This window comes from Spermophilus citellus (assembly GCF_964194105.1).
Source record: "Spermophilus citellus genome assembly, chromosome: 7".
NCBI lineage: Eukaryota > Metazoa > Chordata > Mammalia > Rodentia > Sciuridae > Spermophilus > Spermophilus citellus.
Genome location: NC_138188.1, coordinates 160,183,810 through 160,201,112, shown reverse-complemented (window position 1 = coordinate 160,201,112; position 17,303 = coordinate 160,183,810). Strand labels below are relative to the sequence as shown.

At 40.8% G+C, this 17,303-nt stretch overlaps 2 protein-coding genes across 7 annotated transcripts in view; both read left to right on the top strand.

Annotated features, from left to right (window-relative positions):
- The window catches only part of BRWD1 (bromodomain and WD repeat domain containing 1), a 129,729-nt gene extending 122,594 nt beyond the window's left edge, over positions 1–7,135 (top strand). For 2 of the 4 annotated variants that reach the window (XM_081301307.1, XM_081301306.1), the window contains one exon: positions 3,736–4,160. In XM_081301307.1, the coding sequence (XP_081157433.1) occupies positions 3,736–4,127 (392 nt within the window). In that variant the 3' untranslated portion in view covers positions 4,128–4,160. Of the gene's footprint in view, positions 1–2,453; positions 4,161–6,768 lie in introns of those variants that run through there. The other 2 variants (XM_081301309.1, XM_081301310.1) reach the window with 2 other exon arrangements.
- A 97-nt stretch (positions 7,136–7,232) lies between these two features.
- On the top strand, positions 7,233–16,160 carry PSMG1 (proteasome assembly chaperone 1). 3 transcript variants are annotated; one of them, XM_081301311.1, is made up of 7 exons: positions 7,233–7,522; positions 8,492–8,598; positions 9,449–9,600; positions 10,277–10,339; positions 13,087–13,285; positions 14,129–14,265; positions 15,920–16,160. In XM_081301311.1, the coding sequence occupies exons 1-7, from the start codon at positions 7,380–7,382 to the stop codon at positions 15,992–15,994; spliced, it is 876 nt and encodes a 291-aa protein (XP_081157437.1). In that variant the 5' UTR covers positions 7,233–7,379; the 3' UTR covers positions 15,995–16,160. The 3 variants fall into 3 exon arrangements, with proteins under 3 accessions (XP_081157437.1, XP_081157438.1, XP_081157439.1); XM_081301312.1 differs by lacking the exon at positions 15,920–16,160 and adding an exon at positions 14,608–14,751; XM_081301313.1 differs by lacking the exon at positions 8,492–8,598 and having other exon boundaries at positions 7,382–7,522.
- Positions 16,161–17,303: the final 1,143 nt, after the last annotated feature.

The following is a 17,303-nucleotide window of genomic DNA, read 5'->3' as shown; positions in this document are numbered from 1 at the left end:
TTTTGGGTAATTTCATTGCTTTACAAGTAGAGGGCAAAGAAGAGGCCACACTTCCAGCTGGTTCTGATACAAGGCTGGCTTGGGGGAAACCATGATTGGAACTGAAAGGTTTATCATTGTTTTGCTTTGATAATGTCAGTGCTGTGGAAAAGTATATTTGGAAATAGGCGAGCATAGTTTTGAGTCAGGCATTTTTTTTAACCCCCCCCCCCTTTTCACCCTCAAATTTGTTTTAAATGCTCCAATTAGAAAATGCTGATCAGGCAGGGCATGTTGGTGCATACCTGTAATCCTAGCTACTTGAGAGGCTGGGGAAGGAAAATGCCAAGTTCAAGGCCAACCTGAGCAACCTTGTGAGTCTCCGTCTCAATATAATAAAAAGGCCTGGGGATGTGGCTCAGTGGTTGAGCATCCTTGGGTCTAGTTTCATCCTTGGGTTCCAGTAACAGAGAAACCCAACCAAAACACAACTCCGAATAAACATTTTAAATGTTTCTTTAGTAATCTTTGAACACTCTTTGGGCTTATGAAAACAATTTTATCTGATTAAACATAATTGGAACATAAATATTTAAAATGTGGAAACTAAGAGGTTAATGTTTTGAATCAGACTGTTAGGTCTATATCCATTTCATCACAGGACCATCTTAGAACACAAGGCTGAGCATTGTCACTTAGAAAGGAGTGTCCTGGTAAAGCATAGATCCTTCTGCAGATGCTGTTCACAGTACTACTGTGCTTTGGCCCTCCCCAGACAGGAAGCCATGACTAGGAGAACACAGCAAGATCTCAGGCACTCAAGACAGTCCTGACGTGGGACTGACAGGAAAACACAGGCAGCAGGACCTGTCATACTGCCTTGTGCCAGATGACACTGCTACAAATGGGGTGGGTGTTCAAGCATCATCATCAGAAGTCTTTAAGCTTGTACCCTGGGCTGGGGATATAGCTCAGTTGGTAGAGTGCTTGCCTCACATGTACAAGGCTCTGGGTTCAATCCCCAGCACCATCACCGCCCCCCTCAAAAAAAAAATAATGCTTGTGTCCTAACACAAATGTGACTTCTCTTTAGCCTACATTATTCTGTATATATTTCTAAAAATATTTTTCTCAAGGAGAATAAAGCACTTTATTCTCAGTAATAGAATTAACACAAGTATATTTCAGGGAAAAATTCCTCACACGGTTACTTTTCTGTCTCATGTTTTTATTATTTCATGAAACTCCCATTTTGTCATCTCAGTCTTTAGAGCTACAACTTTATCAAATTGTAGTTGGTTTATACAATAGAATTCATACCTTATATACCCTTTGGCATAGTTTTTCATTTGAAGTTCAAATTTCCTTCAAGTATTTTTTAAAAACTAATTTTAGCTTTTCCTTGAAGAATCTAAATTTTTCACTTTTGTAGATCTGAAATAAACATTAAAGTAATTAGCATTTATCACGTTCCTAAATTGTCAGTATAGATGCTTCATCACACATCAAAAAAGAAAGCAAGTCGGGAGCGTGGTGCAGATCTGCAATCCCAGAGGCTCATGAAGCTGAGGCAGGAGGATCACAAATTCAAAGCCACTTCAGTGAGGCCCTAAGCAACTTAGGGAGGCCCTGTCTCTAAGTAAAGTTTAAAAAAGGGGTGGGAGTGTCTGGGGATGTGGCTCAGTGGTTAAGTGCCCTTGGGTTCAGTTCCTGGTACCAATTTTATTTTTTTAAACAGGATGTTATGCTATTTGACTGAATATATTGTTGGGAATGAACCAATAAGCCAGTTGTCAACATGCAAATGGGTACAGGTAGTTGAGTGACATTAGTACATCTTTATCCTGTTAAACTACACATTTCACCTTAATTTTGCTGTACATATTCTAAACCTTTTATGGCCTGTTTACATTGTAGCATTTAACTGATGCTTTTGTTAAGAATTCATTTTGAATGTAGGGTTGATTTACTGGGATAACAACAGTTCATAATCTAGACATTTCTAAAAGTTGCTCAAAGGTTGAAAACACTGCACTTTATTTTCCTGCAGAGCCACCTAGAGGTGGTGAGAAGGGCATGCTTGTTCAGAGAATGTCGACTACCTGCTAACAGGCCATTTAGGTGCCTGGGGCCTTACACTGAACAAAACATGCTGTCTTTAAAAATGAAATTACACTGAAAAAGCATGAGAACCACTCATTTCATGAGTAAAAGGGATGAGTGTGTGTGTGTGTGTGTGTGTGTCTGTGTGTGTCTCTGTCTCAAGGTTGCTGTGAGTGAAATATCTCTAAACCCAATGTGGAAGAACTCCTCAGGGTCTTAGAGAAAGCACAATAGTAAGACCCATTTCACACACAGTAAATGGAAGCATTTTTGCTGTAAGGGCAAAGGACCTGTTCCTCATATTGCTTGCTATGGGAACATGGCAATTCAGAGCAGATGATTTTACCTCTACTCATCTGCCCTTTCTTCAGCTTGCTGACATGAGGGCAAACGTCTCCATATGAGGAAAAACTAAGGAAGTTGGTAGGTAGTATTCACTGCTACAGAATAATAGTGTTACTTGATATTACCTGACCAAACAGCTCTTATTTTCTAGACTTAGTAGTAAAGAGAAAGATACCGTAGAGCCTTACAGAAGTTGTGTGGATGTAAGATAGTTGTGTTATTTTAGTGATTTAAAGCCTGTCCTTATTGACTGCTCAAGGCCTGGAAACTTCACTAGCTTGCCAACACGTAAGGCCTAAAATTCAGAGGCTAATATCGGATTCACATAAGACATGCCAAAGGAATGCCCTAGAAAAATATTAATCTTGTTTTTAAAGTATGAAAAATCAAAATTTGAGACACCAGCAAAAATAAGATTTGAGCTCACCTCAGTTTGCTATGTGTGGAGTAGCAAATACGGTCTGCAGCCACCCTCCCAACACCTCTGGGGTCTGGGTGAGGGGCTGCCCTCTCCAGGGAGCTTGGCTTTTTTGGGTATGGCCAATTCCTTCACAAATTCTAGCTCATTTATAATAGCATTTCCTCAAAAAGGAAGCCTCCCACTGTCCCTTAAACTTGGTGAGGTTTCATAGCACCCTGCCCTGGTAAGTTCCTTAAAGCAATTGTATATATGTAATTATTTTTAGGATCTTTATCATAACCTTCTGGAACATATCTAGGTCAGAAAATATTTGAATTACTGAAGATTTAATTCCAGCTATGTAAAATGTTGCAATATTTGAAAAATCTAGGGTTAAAGCCACACTTCAGTTACATAAAATTTTTTTTTCACCCACCATTTACCAGTTTTAACAATTTTTTGGAGTAGAGGAAATTCTGATTTGCAAGAACCTTAAGGACCTTGACCACAGAGCTGATTTGTTGCTGTCATATATATAGTTATGACGGCTTTTCTTGTTTAGGTTCTAGGGAAATTATTTCTATTGAGTATTTTAAAGTAGTTTAATGGAGAATTAGAAATGATAGCAAAAAAAAATTAAACACATGGTCTTATATTTTAAATCTGGATTTTAAAGAGGGTTTTTATTTGAGTGGCTTTATGATGCTAAAGGTATTATTAACCTCTTGCAAGTCTGCTATTGTATTGACAGTCTCCTTAGGTGCAGAGAAGGAAAATATAAAGTTATATTTGTCAAAATTGGAAGTCTTAAAATTCATTGTTTAGGAACGTAAGTGTTGAGGAATGTAGTAGTAAAATCTTGTGTTACAAGATTTTTGCATTTACATGACCTTTCACTCATTTTTCAGAATCTGTTCCTAGAGACAGAGAACCCCAAACAAAAATGCGAACATGTATGCATAATCAGAAGGATGCAGTGCAAATGCCTAGTGAAACTCTGAAAGCAAAAATGGTACCTGAGAAAGTTCCCCGCAGATGTGCTACTGTTGCTGCAAATAAAATAAAGATAATGAGTAATCTAAAGGAAACGATTTCAGGACCAGAAAATATCTGGATTAGGAAGAGTAGCAGAAAACTGCCCCATCGAAATGCTTCTGCTGCGGCTAAGAAAAAGTTACTGAATGTTTATAAAGAGGATGATACAACCATAAATTCTGAAAGTGAAAAAGAGCTAGAAGATACTAATAGCAAAGTGATTTTTTTTAGGCGGTTCAGATCCTGGAAAGAAAAAGCACAATAGTGACTTGAGAATGTAGAAGTGGTATCTGAAAACAAGCAGGGGCCTCCCCGAAGCCAGCAGTTGCATTCTGCTCTAAGCCCTAAAGCTAATCCCTTCTTGGCATCTTTTGAGGAATTTCTTAAAAGCCATACTCCAGTGGGCGGAGTGGGAGGAAGGTTTCCTTCCAGCCAGCCCTTGAACTAACACATTATACAGGGGGGTCTGATGAGGAAGCAGATTGTGGAGTCTGTAGTTTGAGAGGTGGAAAGAAGGCAATGGGCCTAAGAGTGAGGCTCCCTTTACAGAGAACAAGGTCCTTAAAACCTGACTCCTTGAAGGAAGAAAATGGGAAGTGGACAGGATATGTAGGAAGGATGGAAAAAAAATTTTCAACACCTCAACCTGACGCTAATTTTGAGATTTTTTTTTATTTGAATATAAAAATTCCGGCCACCATGATTATGGTGTCATTACTGAAACTGGAAAAATATATAGGTTCACTTTCAAAGTAAAGTGCTGGTGAGCCTATTTGTCTTTTGAGTGAAGCAAAAACTTCAACTAGATCTAATTCCTAAATTTCACATCCAAAGGTCAAAACAAAAGTTGCAGAAGGGGATTTAATGCTGGAGTTCTGAAGCAGCGTTGGAAATAGGCAGATAGAGGAAATCCATTGTCGTCTTATTTTGTTTAAAACTTTGGGATTCATACTGAATGATGACCACTTGGTATGACTAATTCAGGGAATATATATTTTTCTATGAAAGCTCTGAAGTGATTATCACTTTTCCTTGTTTCATGTAGCAGCAAAAATTAAGAGGCAGGCTTAGTTTTAATCAGAAAATAAAAAGTAGAGCTTAAGATCAAAGCAGTCATATTTTTAGATTATAGAGTGAAATATCACCTTTATCCTCAGCAACTTAAGAGTTGGAAGTTGAACAATGGGAAAACTTATTACAATCTCATCACAAACTTATGGCAGCATGTCTGGTTTATATCATTGTGGCCTTTGCTAGGATTAGAAAATCTGATCATGGTACTACAAAAATTTTATTTGTAATGGGGCTTAATTTATTAATAGGTATTTGATCACTGGATTAAATGAATGTACTGTCAAATCTTTTTAACTTAGATGTTATTGGAAAAATAAGTTGTCAAAAGCAAGTTTTCTCATTTAAAAATATCTGTGAATATCAGTATATAATTTGCATGTGTAATTGAAAAAAGTAAAATGTAGAAATCTGGGAGTTTCTATTATTAAGACTAATGCTTATTTTATTTTATTTTTTTTGGTTATACAGATCAACAAAGTGTTTAGATTACTTGAGAAATTTGTGGCTGCATGTCTGTTTTTAAAAAGGCTTTGGGTTTTTCAGTGTAAGCCAGAATATTCTAACCTACAATGTGTCCTTTGTTCTTTTTCTAGTATACTTTAATTTTAAATACTGAGCTCCAAAATCTTGTTATTTAAAATAGGTGAGAAAGGGAAGAATTCCTAATAAACTGCTATTTTTAAGTGCATGGGATTTAACTTTTGAGCTTTTATGAAATGTTAAAACTTATTTCCCAGTCCAAAATTTACATTAATTTCAAATTTCTTATTTGGTATATTATATCCTCAAAAAGTGCCATAAAATGAAAATAAATTAAGTCTCAGTGAAGACTATTATGCAAAATTTTTAACAATTCAAATGTGATGAATTAAGTTTTGAGTTTGTAATCTTCTCTGGTTTTTGTCAGTATCTGAGATTGTATGGTCATCCTTTCATAATGGAATTCCTTTTCCAATTTAGTATTTAATTTAAACATATATTTGCCTTTTTATAAGTGCTTGGTCTGTTTATTGTAATTGCATGAAATAAGCATTTGTTTGAAACTTTTCTTGTAAAACTTTTTTGAGATGTATGCAGAATTTAAATCATAGCCAAATGTGTTGTTATTATTCTATAATAACTTTAGTCAGATTGTCAGAAAAGATTTCTTCATAATGTAATATCAAATGATGAAAAATCAAGTTGAATATCTTACTTGTAAAATGACAATTAACAAAAGGACTAAGACAAAGTGATGCCCAAACAACCTTTTTATCTGCAATTCACTCATTATACTAGACCGACTAATGCAGGAGTCCTCATGTTTTAAAATGTTACATTGGTAATCTTGTATATTCTTTCTCATAGATGATACCCAAGGTTTCCTAAGCTTACGGCTAGCAGCTTGGTCTGTTTACTCTTAAGTGTTCACATATTTTATTTCCCCCTTGATGTGTAAAGCTGTAGACATTTTATGTAAGTGATCTTTTTGTTTTCCCACATCCTAAGATGTTTCTGGCAACTTGGAGATATTTTGGGCCAATCTCAAAAGACTCCCCCAATGTATTACCATTGTGACTATTCACTGAAGAGGTTCCAAAATGCAGGCAGTGACATCCATTTCAACACATCTAAATCCAGGATCTGTCTTTTGCGTTTCATTGTAGTAATGGATTCAGCCAAGAGTCGTCCCCTTTTCTCTCGCTTGGAACAGTGCTCTGTGAGCTTTGTCTTCCAGCACAAGCTAATAAAGAACCAATTCAATACCTAACAGTGAAAGGCTATTTAAGATGAAAAAAATAAGTGGCCAAGTTTTAAAAACTATCTTTGCATTCTCATAAAATGTTTTTTAGGTCGGTTTGACGACAATCATCAGCTTTTGAATGCGAATCCCTAAGCCAGAGTAAAGGTCACATTTCTACAACACCACGAAGCACTGTATTTCTTCCTGCCCGCTGTCCCGGGCCTCCTCGCCGCTGCCCGCTGGGGCGACCAGGTGCGGAACAGCTCAGTAAGCCGTTTCACTCCACCGCGCTTACTGGAGGGGAAGGCCCTGGAGGAAGGAAAAGCCTGCGGGCCAGGATCTTGCTGAAGCACTTCCCGCAGAGGACGGAACCGTTACCTGTGTGACCGGAGACCCTCCGCGGGCTCCGCCGAGGGGCTCACTTCCTGCCCCTCTAGCCCGCCATCCTCCAGAGTCTCGGTCTCCCCGCGTGGCTAAGAAAGCGGAAGGAAAACGCTCGGGGCTTCCGCTGCCTGCGGGTACTCAGTGGTGCGCGTGGGCGGTACCGGGGGCGTGGCTACGTGCACGGGCGGTACGAAGGCGTGGCTGAGCGGGGAGAGGGGCCGCCGCGCAAGGGGTGTGCCCACGCGTAGAGCAGTGCGGGGGGCGTGGTCGCGCGGAGGTGCGCGTGCGCCGTCCCGCGGCGCCGCGGTTGTGCGGGCGGTCGGTCCCTTGGAGGCCATGGCAGCCACTTTCTTTGGAGAGGTGGTGAAGGCGCCGTGTCGAGCCGGGACGGAGGAGGAGGAGGAGGAGGAGGAGGAGGCGGCGGGACGGAGGGAGACCCCCGAGGACCGGGAGGTCCGGCGGCAGCTGGCGCGGAAGAGGTGAGGCGTCGGCAAGGGCGGCGCGGGGGTGGGGAGCGCGCTGGCCCGCGCCGCGAGGGGCCGGCGGGGCGCGGTCGGCTGTGCCCGCCCGGCTGCCCGGCCCGCTACCCGGCCCGGTGAGGCTGCGCGCGCCCCGGGGGCTTTCCCTCCTCCCGCGCTCCAGCCGGCCTTGCGTGGGTGGCAGGTGCGCGCTCTTTTCTACCATTCTCCCCCACACGAGATGGGAGAACGTGAAGGACCCCGGAGGCCCGCACTCAGGTCAGCTCAGCGCCCACGGAGACTTCCCCTCCTGCCGCCCCCGGAGCACGGTCCGGGTACGGCCTGCACCCTGCAGAATGCGTCTCAAAATACGATTTAGGTCTCTTATAGTCTGCAGTAGTAGTGGTGTTCCATATCGTCTCGTATACCTAGTTCGGTCAGACTGAGATTTTCCGGTGGGTTTGGGTACATCGGTCTCCTGACCAGGTCAACGCCTTACACTTAGAGGGGTCATTTCATTTGGAGCGGTTCACCTTCCCTTTTACTCCTGTAGAGAGCTCTGGATTTGTCTGGTTGCTCCTCCTGGAGGCATTTCACACGTGTGCTCATCACCTGCATCTCCTGCAAAAGAATGTTAATTTTGGAACTTGGATCAGATAGATTGACGTTCTTTAGCGAGAGAGCTTTGAAGTGGTGCTGTGGTACTTTCTGTTTCTTGTTGCATACTGCCCAGTTTTTTCACTTTTTTAGGGATGCTAAGATTGATCAGGGGGTCAGATGGACATGAAGCTTGCTTGCAGTAGTTTTGTTGATTATCAGTGCCTGAATCTGCTCTTTCTTTAGGATTCTAATTATATTCTTTATAGAATGCAAGTGTCAGTTTTACCGGTTAGTAAAGGTACTTCAATCATACATATAATGTTGTTTTTTTCAAAGTAGAATACTGACTGTGTTTAAGCTGTTTTGGTTTCATCTTGTTTCTTGTGTTAGGGAGGTGCGGCTTCTTCGAAGACAGACAAAAACATCTCTGGAAGTTTCTCTGCTAGAAAAATATCCTTGTTCCAAGTTTATAATTGCTATAGGAAATAATGCAGTAGGTAAGTGAAAAATGCAGAAGACTAGAGGTTTTGTTGAAAGAAAAAATACAAAGTTACTTCTTTCCATTCTAAAAGACTTCAAAGGTTGGTTACTTAAAAGAGAAAAGTCTTGGTAGAGTAACTTTGTTTCTGAGAGGGGATAAATACATCACCTGTTCATGTGTACTATCTTCTAAAAATGGAAATAAAAAAATAAGATTTAAAGGAAATATTTGTGTCTTCAGGAACTTAAAGCTCAAGGAACTGTTTCTGGTGTGTTGTAGCCAGGTTTACTTAAATGTTTTTGAGTTAACAGGCTTTTGAAAACATAATGAGAACTCCAAAAATAACAGTGATCACTAGCTCTTTTGAGCAATTAAGTTCCAATGTCTTTGTGTTGATTCACTTGGTGAGTTAAAGGTAGAAAAGTGTAAAGTTCATCTAGAACAATGTCTGTACAAGACCTGTACACAAAGATCTTTATAATTTTAGGGGAGTTACAGGTATTGGGAACATTTGGGAACCCCATTAAGATCCCTTGCCATATAATGCATCCCTGGGACTTACAGAGCATACTAAGTACATAGTAAGTGACTCTGACTCATTATATGAAGTTCTGGTCTCACATTTTTAGGGGAGTGTTACCCTGGGAGTCTGTCTGTAAGCCTGTCTTGTCCCTTCCTTGCTGTAGTCTTGTCTTACTCAGTGTGGCCTTTCGTGAAGCCCTGGCTGCCTCCTGCAGATTGGTGGCATTAGATGATCTTGAGGACTTTTTCAGCTCTGAAATTCTAGAGTAATTTCAGCTTTTTATTGAATAGAGAATACAGCATGCAGGGCTAAGCACTAACTTGTGTGAATTGTTCTCTTACAGCATTTTTGTCATCGTTTGTTATGAATTCAGGCGTCTGGGAAGAAGTTGGTTGTGCCAAACTCTGGAATGAATGGTGTAGAACAGTGGACACCACACACCTGTCCCCTTCAGAGTCTTTTTGTGTGTTTTATCACCTAAAATCAAATCCCTTGGTATGTGGGACTTAACTTGTATGTTTAAAAGTTAGTTATTTAAGCATCACAGAGTCTTTGCTGTTAGTGTACCCCAGAATCTAACAGGCATGTCACTGAACTGCTCTCTAAGTGCATTCTTTATTCTGATACCAGTTATCAGTAATGGCTTAACTCTTATTAAATTTAAGAGAAGTAAATGGGCTAGTAGTAGAGTCAGGAAGATAAGTGTTTGTGTTTTCTTTCTGTCACTGTAACAAACATGTGAGATCTATCAGCGGGGGTTTTGGATGTTCTAGTACATGATCAGACAGACACGTTCCTTTAAGACCTCTGATTGGGGGACAGTACATCATGGTAGGAGCACCAGGCATAGCAAAGCTGCTTACCTCATGACCAGGAAGCAAAAGAGAAGAGGGGGAAGACCAAGTGTCACCTTCAAGGCTACCCCCATGACCTGAAGACCTCCTACTAGGCCCCCCTCTCTTCAGGTTTCCACCACCTCCCAGTAGTGCCAAGCTGATGCAGACTTTGGCAGATGTAGAAACTTTAGGAAACACATGGGTCTTTCGCAGACATTCCACATCCAGAGTACAGCAGTGTTCCGTTGGTATTCACATGATATGTATATGGTGGCAGTTTGGGTGTGTATAAAATTTATTTATCTTGAAAAAAAACTTTGAATTTTATTTTTCAGGTCTTTGTCTGTCAATGTAGTTGCTATGTTGCTGAAGATCAGCAGTATCAGTGGCTGGAAAAGGTAAGAGAGAATGAGACCTGTGAATTTTTAGACTACAGAAGTTGCTCTTTTTTAAGGTTCAGTGTCTTTTCATTTAAAATTATGCAGGAAAGGATTTTGTGTGTATTTTCTCAAATAAAAAAAACTCTAGGCTCAAATATGATCTATTTTTCTAAGCATTAGATGTGAATAAATTTGTCTTCATTTTGCTGGAAAATTGTGCACATAGTTTTTGAGTGAAGAGTTGAACTCATCTAGAAATTTTAGAGGAAACCATAATTTTTGGCAATTACGTTTTATAGTCTGAATACCCCTTGTCTAAAATGTTTGGGACAGAAGGGAGGGGATTCAGGTCTAAACACATATTTATTAATGTTTCAAATACATCTTATATGCATAGTCTGAAGATAACTATACAGTGTTTTTTATAACTTTCAATATGAAACAAATTCTTGGTGTAGAATTTTCCTCTTATTTTATGTAGGTGCTCAAAAGTTTTTGGATTTTGAAGCATTTCAGATTTTAGATTTTTGGATTTAGGAATGCTCAAAAATATCTATATTTTTCATATATATATATATATCTTTATCTGTTTGTTTATTTTATGTACCAGGGATTGAACCCAAGGGTGCTTTACCACAGAGCCACATCCCCAGCTCCCCACTTCTTTCTTTTTAAATATTTTATTAGTTGTTGGTAGACCTTTATTTATTTTTATGTGCTGAGAATCAAACCCAGTGCCTCACACATGCCAGGCAAGTGCTCTACCACTGAGCCCCAGCCCCAGCCTCTCCCCACCCCTTTTTCATATTTCATTTAGAGACAACATATCGCTAAGTTGCTGAGGCTGACTTTGAACTCGCGATCCTCCTGCCTCAGTCTCCATGCTGCAGGGATCACAGGCGCCACACACAGCATGTGTCTTTATTTTGTGTGTTGTGTATGTGTGTGATGCTGAGAATTGAACCTAGGAGCGCGCGCGCTCTCTCTCGCTCTCTCTCTCTCTTTTTTTAAAATGTTTATTATCACATGTGGTTAGTTTTCTTTCCTTTTTTAATTTAAGAACCTAGGAACTCTCTATCACTGTGTTACATCTCCAGCCCTAGTGAGCCAGGGGTTTCGCTAGGTTGCTGAGGCTAGCCTTGAACTTGCCATCCTCTAGCCTTAGATTGTTGAGTAACTGGGGTTGCAGGGGTGCACCACCATACCCAGCTTATTTTTATTTTTAATAGACACAAAATAGTACTTATTAATGGGCTGCACTGTGATATTTCAGTACAGGTGTAATGACCAGAGGAGGGTCAGTGGGATGTCTTCATCCTCATCATTCATCATTTCTTTTTTTCACCTGTAGTTGTAAACAAAGTAGGCCCTTCAGTTTTTAGGTGAAATTCTTAGCAACATCTCAGCTTAAATCTCAGTGTATTTAACACTGATATTAAAATTAAATAGAAATAAGAATTTCATTTTCTACTTTAAACCAGCTGGCATACTTAGAGAAGCTTTTGCTTTAAGTTAGTAAATGCATTTTATTAGAAGAAAAGTTGTTTAAAAAGATCTGTGAACTATCTTATATTCAGTGTACATATGTGTATCTTTCTGGGTAAGAGGGTCAGAGCTTAGAATATTAGGAAATTAGTGTTTTATTTATATTTTTTAATTATGTAGGGTGATTATTATTTCAAAAATACTTAATTTTTACACGGTGACAGATGAACATTCTAGACTTGAAAAAATATAAAAATTATGCATTTCTAAAACAAATTTTTTTTTCCTTAGGGGTATTCTTTGGGTTACTTTGTTATTTTGGTCAAATCATCCTGATAATCAAACAGTTCTTAAGTATTTTAGACTCAGACTTTTAAGTATTCTATGAAGGGAAATAAATTGGGCCTGTGAATAATGTTATTTTTCTTAAACGGGATGTACCTTGAAACAAACTTACATTGTGTTGACTTTTTTTGCATATATTTACAAAGTTGTGATATAATGAAATTAGTTGTATGAATTATGACACTTAATATAAAATCTTCAGTTCTTTTATTACTAATGGAAAAAGCTGTTTTTTTCACAGAATATTTTTATTATTATAATTTTTTGTGGTACTAGGGATCGAACCCAGGGCCTTGTGCATGCAAAGCAAGCAGTCTACCAACTGAGCTATATCCCCAGCCCCACAGAATATTTTTAAACAAGTATAGTAACATAAAAACTACTCTTTTCTTTAAAAAACAGTTGCTTGCTTTGTTTGTGTCACCATAGATTTTATTAGAAGGTAGAAGGATTCTTGTAGATCTACTAGATCTTCTCTTCAAGTCATGGAAGAGAACTTTGAGTTCTAGAACCCTTGAAACTCGCCCCAATTCTAGTAACTCAAAAGTGGATTTAGCAAGAGCCATTTTCCAGGTGTTATTGGGAGTAGGTGAGGCAGGCTGACTGTGGGATATGCTCTTGGCTTGCTCAGCTGGTGGTCCTGTGGCAGCTGCTCCAGCATTGTCCACTCGTGGTTGTTTCCTACACATCGGTCTCTTAAGTAGGTGATACTGCCCTGAGTTAAGGGACAGGAAAGTGCCATGAGGAGGAGTGCCAACCAGAGTGCCGAGAGCAAACCCAGGCTGGGGCAGGGAGGCCTGTTCTGTTACCCAGGGCGCAGTGCGCCCCTGCTGGATGTGCAGCTGCCGCCCGCACTGCTGGGAGAGTAGCTGGAGCAGTGTTTCCATTCCCTCACACAGTTACCCTTGTTTAATTTTAAATCAATTTTGTGTCAGGTTTTCGGCTCTTGTCCAAGGAGGAACATGCAGGTAACTATTCTCACATGTCGACATGTTACTGACTATAAAACCTCAGAATCTACTGGCAGCCTTCCTTCTCCTTTCCTGAAAGCACTAAAAACACAGAATTTCAAGGACACTGCCTGTTGCTCACTGCTAGAACAGCCGAACATCATCCATGATCTTCCTGCCGCAGGTGATACCAAAATCCATATTTACATTTCATCTTACTGCTAATTATTATTTTCACTATTAGAAATCTTTATGAGGTTAATTTTTTGACGATCAAAATCAATATATTGCTATTAATCCTCAGTGTCTGAACTTGTTAGTATACTTGGTTTGCGTTTTTAAAATTTTCTAGACACACTTATGAGAACAGCTCAGATGGCTTAATTGCTCTGCCTCAGCTTTAGTTTCTTTTTGGTCTTTGGCGACTCAGAATGCAAGCCAATGTTAGTTGTAAATTGTATGAAAATTTGGTAAAGTACATTTTAATTATCAAAATAGAAAGTGAAGTTTGATAGTTACTTTAATGTGTGTTACTTAATATTTTTATCACTGTAATTATATTTTGCTGTCTTAAGAAATAGATTGCCATTTACTTTTCAGTAGTGTATCTTTTATTGTATGTTACTAATTGTTCTTTGTTAAGTATATTGAATAAAGGAAAAACGTTTTTTCCCCCTTGTTAAGTTTGTTAGAGTGAGGAGGACTAACTTGGTAGTAGTATGCATCATGGTATTCGTTTGTTACATGTAACTTGCTTTGTTTATTATAGTGACTGAAATTTCAACCTTTTAACTACTTAAAATTGAGCAGTATGTTTAGGAAATGCAAAATAAAGATAATATTTGCAAAAGCAAAAGATTATTAGGAAAATAAGTTGATTTTTGAAAGAAAATATCCATTAGAATTGAATTAGTAGAGCAGTAAATGTCGTGATTCAAAGACTTTTTAAAGCAGCCTTTATTATTTAATGGTGGTTAATTTTAAAACTATATTCTAGAAAACTTAAGTGGTTTTCCTTCGTTCACAGTCCTCAGTTACTGTCAGGTGTGGAAAATCCCTGCCATTCTGTATTTGTGTTACACTGAGGTGATGACGTTAGACCTCATTACCGTGGAAGCTTTCAAGCCCATACTTTCTTCCAGAAGCTTGAAAGGCCTGGCTAAGGTAAGTGTCACTCACCTGACCACCAGCTGACACACTAGCTGAGTGTAGGGACAGGGCAGACCCGGAGCAGTACTCGGAGAGCCTATCTTCCCACACCAGCTTCCCGCTCTGGCCACCTTCTCTTCTGGATTTACTTCTATAACTTGAAGAGCATTTTGCTCTTATATATAGACCAGTGCGTTGCCCTTACATCCTACGTGTCTCTGGGGCTGGAGAAGTTTCTGTAACTCATTTGGAAGGTTGTAATTTTTAAGTATAGTATCAATAGTATTCACCTGATTTTGAGGGGATGGGATATGTGAAGATGTGAGAATTATTAATGAACCTTTGTCCCCCCCTTAGGTCTGTGGGCTCATTTACTGGAAAAATACATATCAGAACACGTACACAGCAGCATTTGTCTAGCATTTCAGGCAGCTTCGGGCCTCCCCAGTGTTCTCTTCAGAGATTTATGGAGAGCCACAGTGTCTGGTTTAAGAAGTACTTCAAGGGAGAGGGGTTGTCCCAGCATCGTTGGTGACCTGTTTTGTTCTGGAGTAGCCATCAGGGCTCCACTCACGGCAGGTTATGCTGGAGTGGCCGTCTCAGCTCTCCTAAGTTAGTGTCTTCCTCAGCAGCTTGCGGTACAGGAGCACGTTTTTCCATTTTGGCGTCCCTGGGTTCCACATACCTGGCCTGTAGAAGGAAGCCCTCAGTGACCCCCTGTTGATTGGTGGAGAGTCAGGCTGCAGAGCCCTGACTTGGTCTACTTCAAGCACATCTTCCCAGTTAGTGGAGTCAGGGTTAAGTTTTCAGACAAGTTGAATTCTTCTGGGTTTAGTGTCTTTCCAAGGGCGTGCGGGTCCTCGTGCTGGCTGCTGTGATTTGTGACCGGCTCGGCCCACTTGTTTAGAGAGCAGTTCTCTGGAGCTGTTTTGTTCCTGCTAGGGACTCTGCTCCCCATACAGGAGCTTAACATAAATGTTCGGATTTGTTCTGAGCAGCGTAAGTCATCTGTCAAATAGGATTGAGGAGTACAATTTGAAGGCGAAATTTAAAGACCTTTTTAACATTTCCTGTCTTCCTTTGAAGACACCCGTCTGGGGAAGGTCAGGTGGTCGTTGTGAAGAGTACTCCTATCAACGACCCGACCCATGAGGTCGCCTGAGTTAGTGCATGGTTTCTGCTGTCCACTCCCAGTGGGGTTTGTTCAATAGTTAACAGGGGTTAGCTACAGCCCCCACTCTCTGGCACCACTGTAGGGCTTTAGAGCTGAGGCAGCTCCCGGCCATGAGGGGTGCTGGTCAGGGGTACTGGGAAAGCCTCTCACATAGGCAGGGCTCTGGGGAGGAAGTGGCCCCACAGTTGGCTATGAAAGCTGGATGGGCCTCAGTGGGGAGCAGTGGGATGTGGAAAGAGGACAGGTTGGGTGCCAGAGGGCTGTGGTGGACAGGGAGAGTGGTGGGGTGAAGAGGCCAGGTACACTTCGAGGCCTGGGCCAGGGAAGGGCTCTCTGGGCTTTCGCCTTCTCGAGCACTGTCCCTTGGGGAGAGGTGCTGGAAGGCACTGCTTCTGCTGCGCAGCACCTTCTCACAACTTCTCGAGAGCGTCAGGCTGGGTGTGCATGTTGCCTCTCACTGAAAAGCTGTCTTGACATCTTTTTCTCTTCTTTCAGAACATTCCACAGGGCACAGAGATACTGAAGAAATTGATGACAACAAATGAGATTCAGAGTAACATTTATACGTGATCCCAAAGATCGTTCTGAGATGTCTCCCACGTTGTCTCTATCTATAGCCCACCCCAGGGTCCAGAAGCATCCATTCCTTCCAGGGGAGCAGCGAGCACTGCTTTGAGGGCTGCTCTGGGGGTGCTGTATTTTGAGGGTGTTGAAACAGAATAAACTTTAAAAAGTTAATTGTAGTTTTAATTTCTTCTTTATGGTGATACTGTTCAAAACTGAAATAGACATTCTTCTTTATCCACTAGGTGGGAGTATTGTTTTACTTGAAACTTTAATGGCAGAGTTTTGAAAAGCTGCAGAAAGCAGGTTCTATTAATATGAGCATATAGTTAGGTACAAAAAATCTGAAAGGTGACGAATCGTTGGTGACGATTTGCTGGGGAGGCGGGTACTGGGGATTGAACCCAGAGGAGCTTTACCACTGAGTTATATACCCAGCCCTTTTTAAAATTCCATCCTTCTGCCTCAGCCTCCTGAGCTGCTGAGATTATAGGAGTGTGCCACAGTGCCTGCTGGTGATTCTTTTTTTTTTTTTTTTTTTTAAGTATATATTAGTTATTAATAGACCTTTATTTTATTTATTTAAATGTGGTGCTGAAAATTCAAACCCAGTGCCTCACACATGCCAGGCAAGTGCACTACCGCTGAGCCCCAGCCCCAGCCCCTGGTGATTCTTAACATGTGGAAACTTTCTGGATATTTTATGAGATCTAGGTTTTTTGTTTTTGTTTTTGTTTTGTGGATCGAAATTGGTGATAAGGTAATGAAGTCACATTTATTCAAAAGGAAACAAATTCACGTGTGCTCTCTTCAGTATTGCTTGACAGATTGCTTCTTCATCCAGACTTTCCCAGGGCTCTTTGCAGGCTTGGTCTTTTGAACATCACTGGCTCTAACACATTTCGTGTTACATTAGGCATGTGAATTTATTTGTGAACCTGAAGCAGCTACACTGCTTCATAAGACCACAAGCTAAGCTGTGGTGTCAACCAGCTTCTCTCCCTAGCTGATTCTGTTGTGAACACAGGCCAGGGTAGCAGGGATGGGGCTCTGCATGCACAAGGCCACATGGACTTCAGTCACCAAGGATGTCTTGGTTACGGCTGTCTCCAAGCGCTCGGTCTACCAACAGCAGAGTCTAGCACTGAGCCACAGTGGCCCGTGGTCATGAATTCAGTTTTCATGATGGTCCACTTGCAGGCCAAGAGCTTTCCTTGAAAAGGAGAGTAATCCATGGATGATGGCAGGCCCTTGCTCCAAAATCCCAGGAGACACTTTTACAGGGGCTGCCACAGGCTCCAGGCAGCATGCAAGG

Excerpts from the sequence above, each read along its gene's own strand:
- PSMG1 (XM_081301311.1), top strand. The coding sequence starts at position 7,380 with ATGGCAGCCACTTTCTTTGGAGAGGTGGTGAAGGCGCCGTGTCGAGCC. Across the intron at positions 10,340-13,086 it reads AGTATCAGTGGCTGGAAAAG|GTTTTCGGCTCTTGTCCAAG; the intron begins GTAAGAGAGAAT and ends ATTTTGTGTCAG. Across the intron at positions 14,266-15,919 it reads GCTTGAAAGGCCTGGCTAAG|AACATTCCACAGGGCACAGA; the intron begins GTAAGTGTCACT and ends CTCTTCTTTCAG.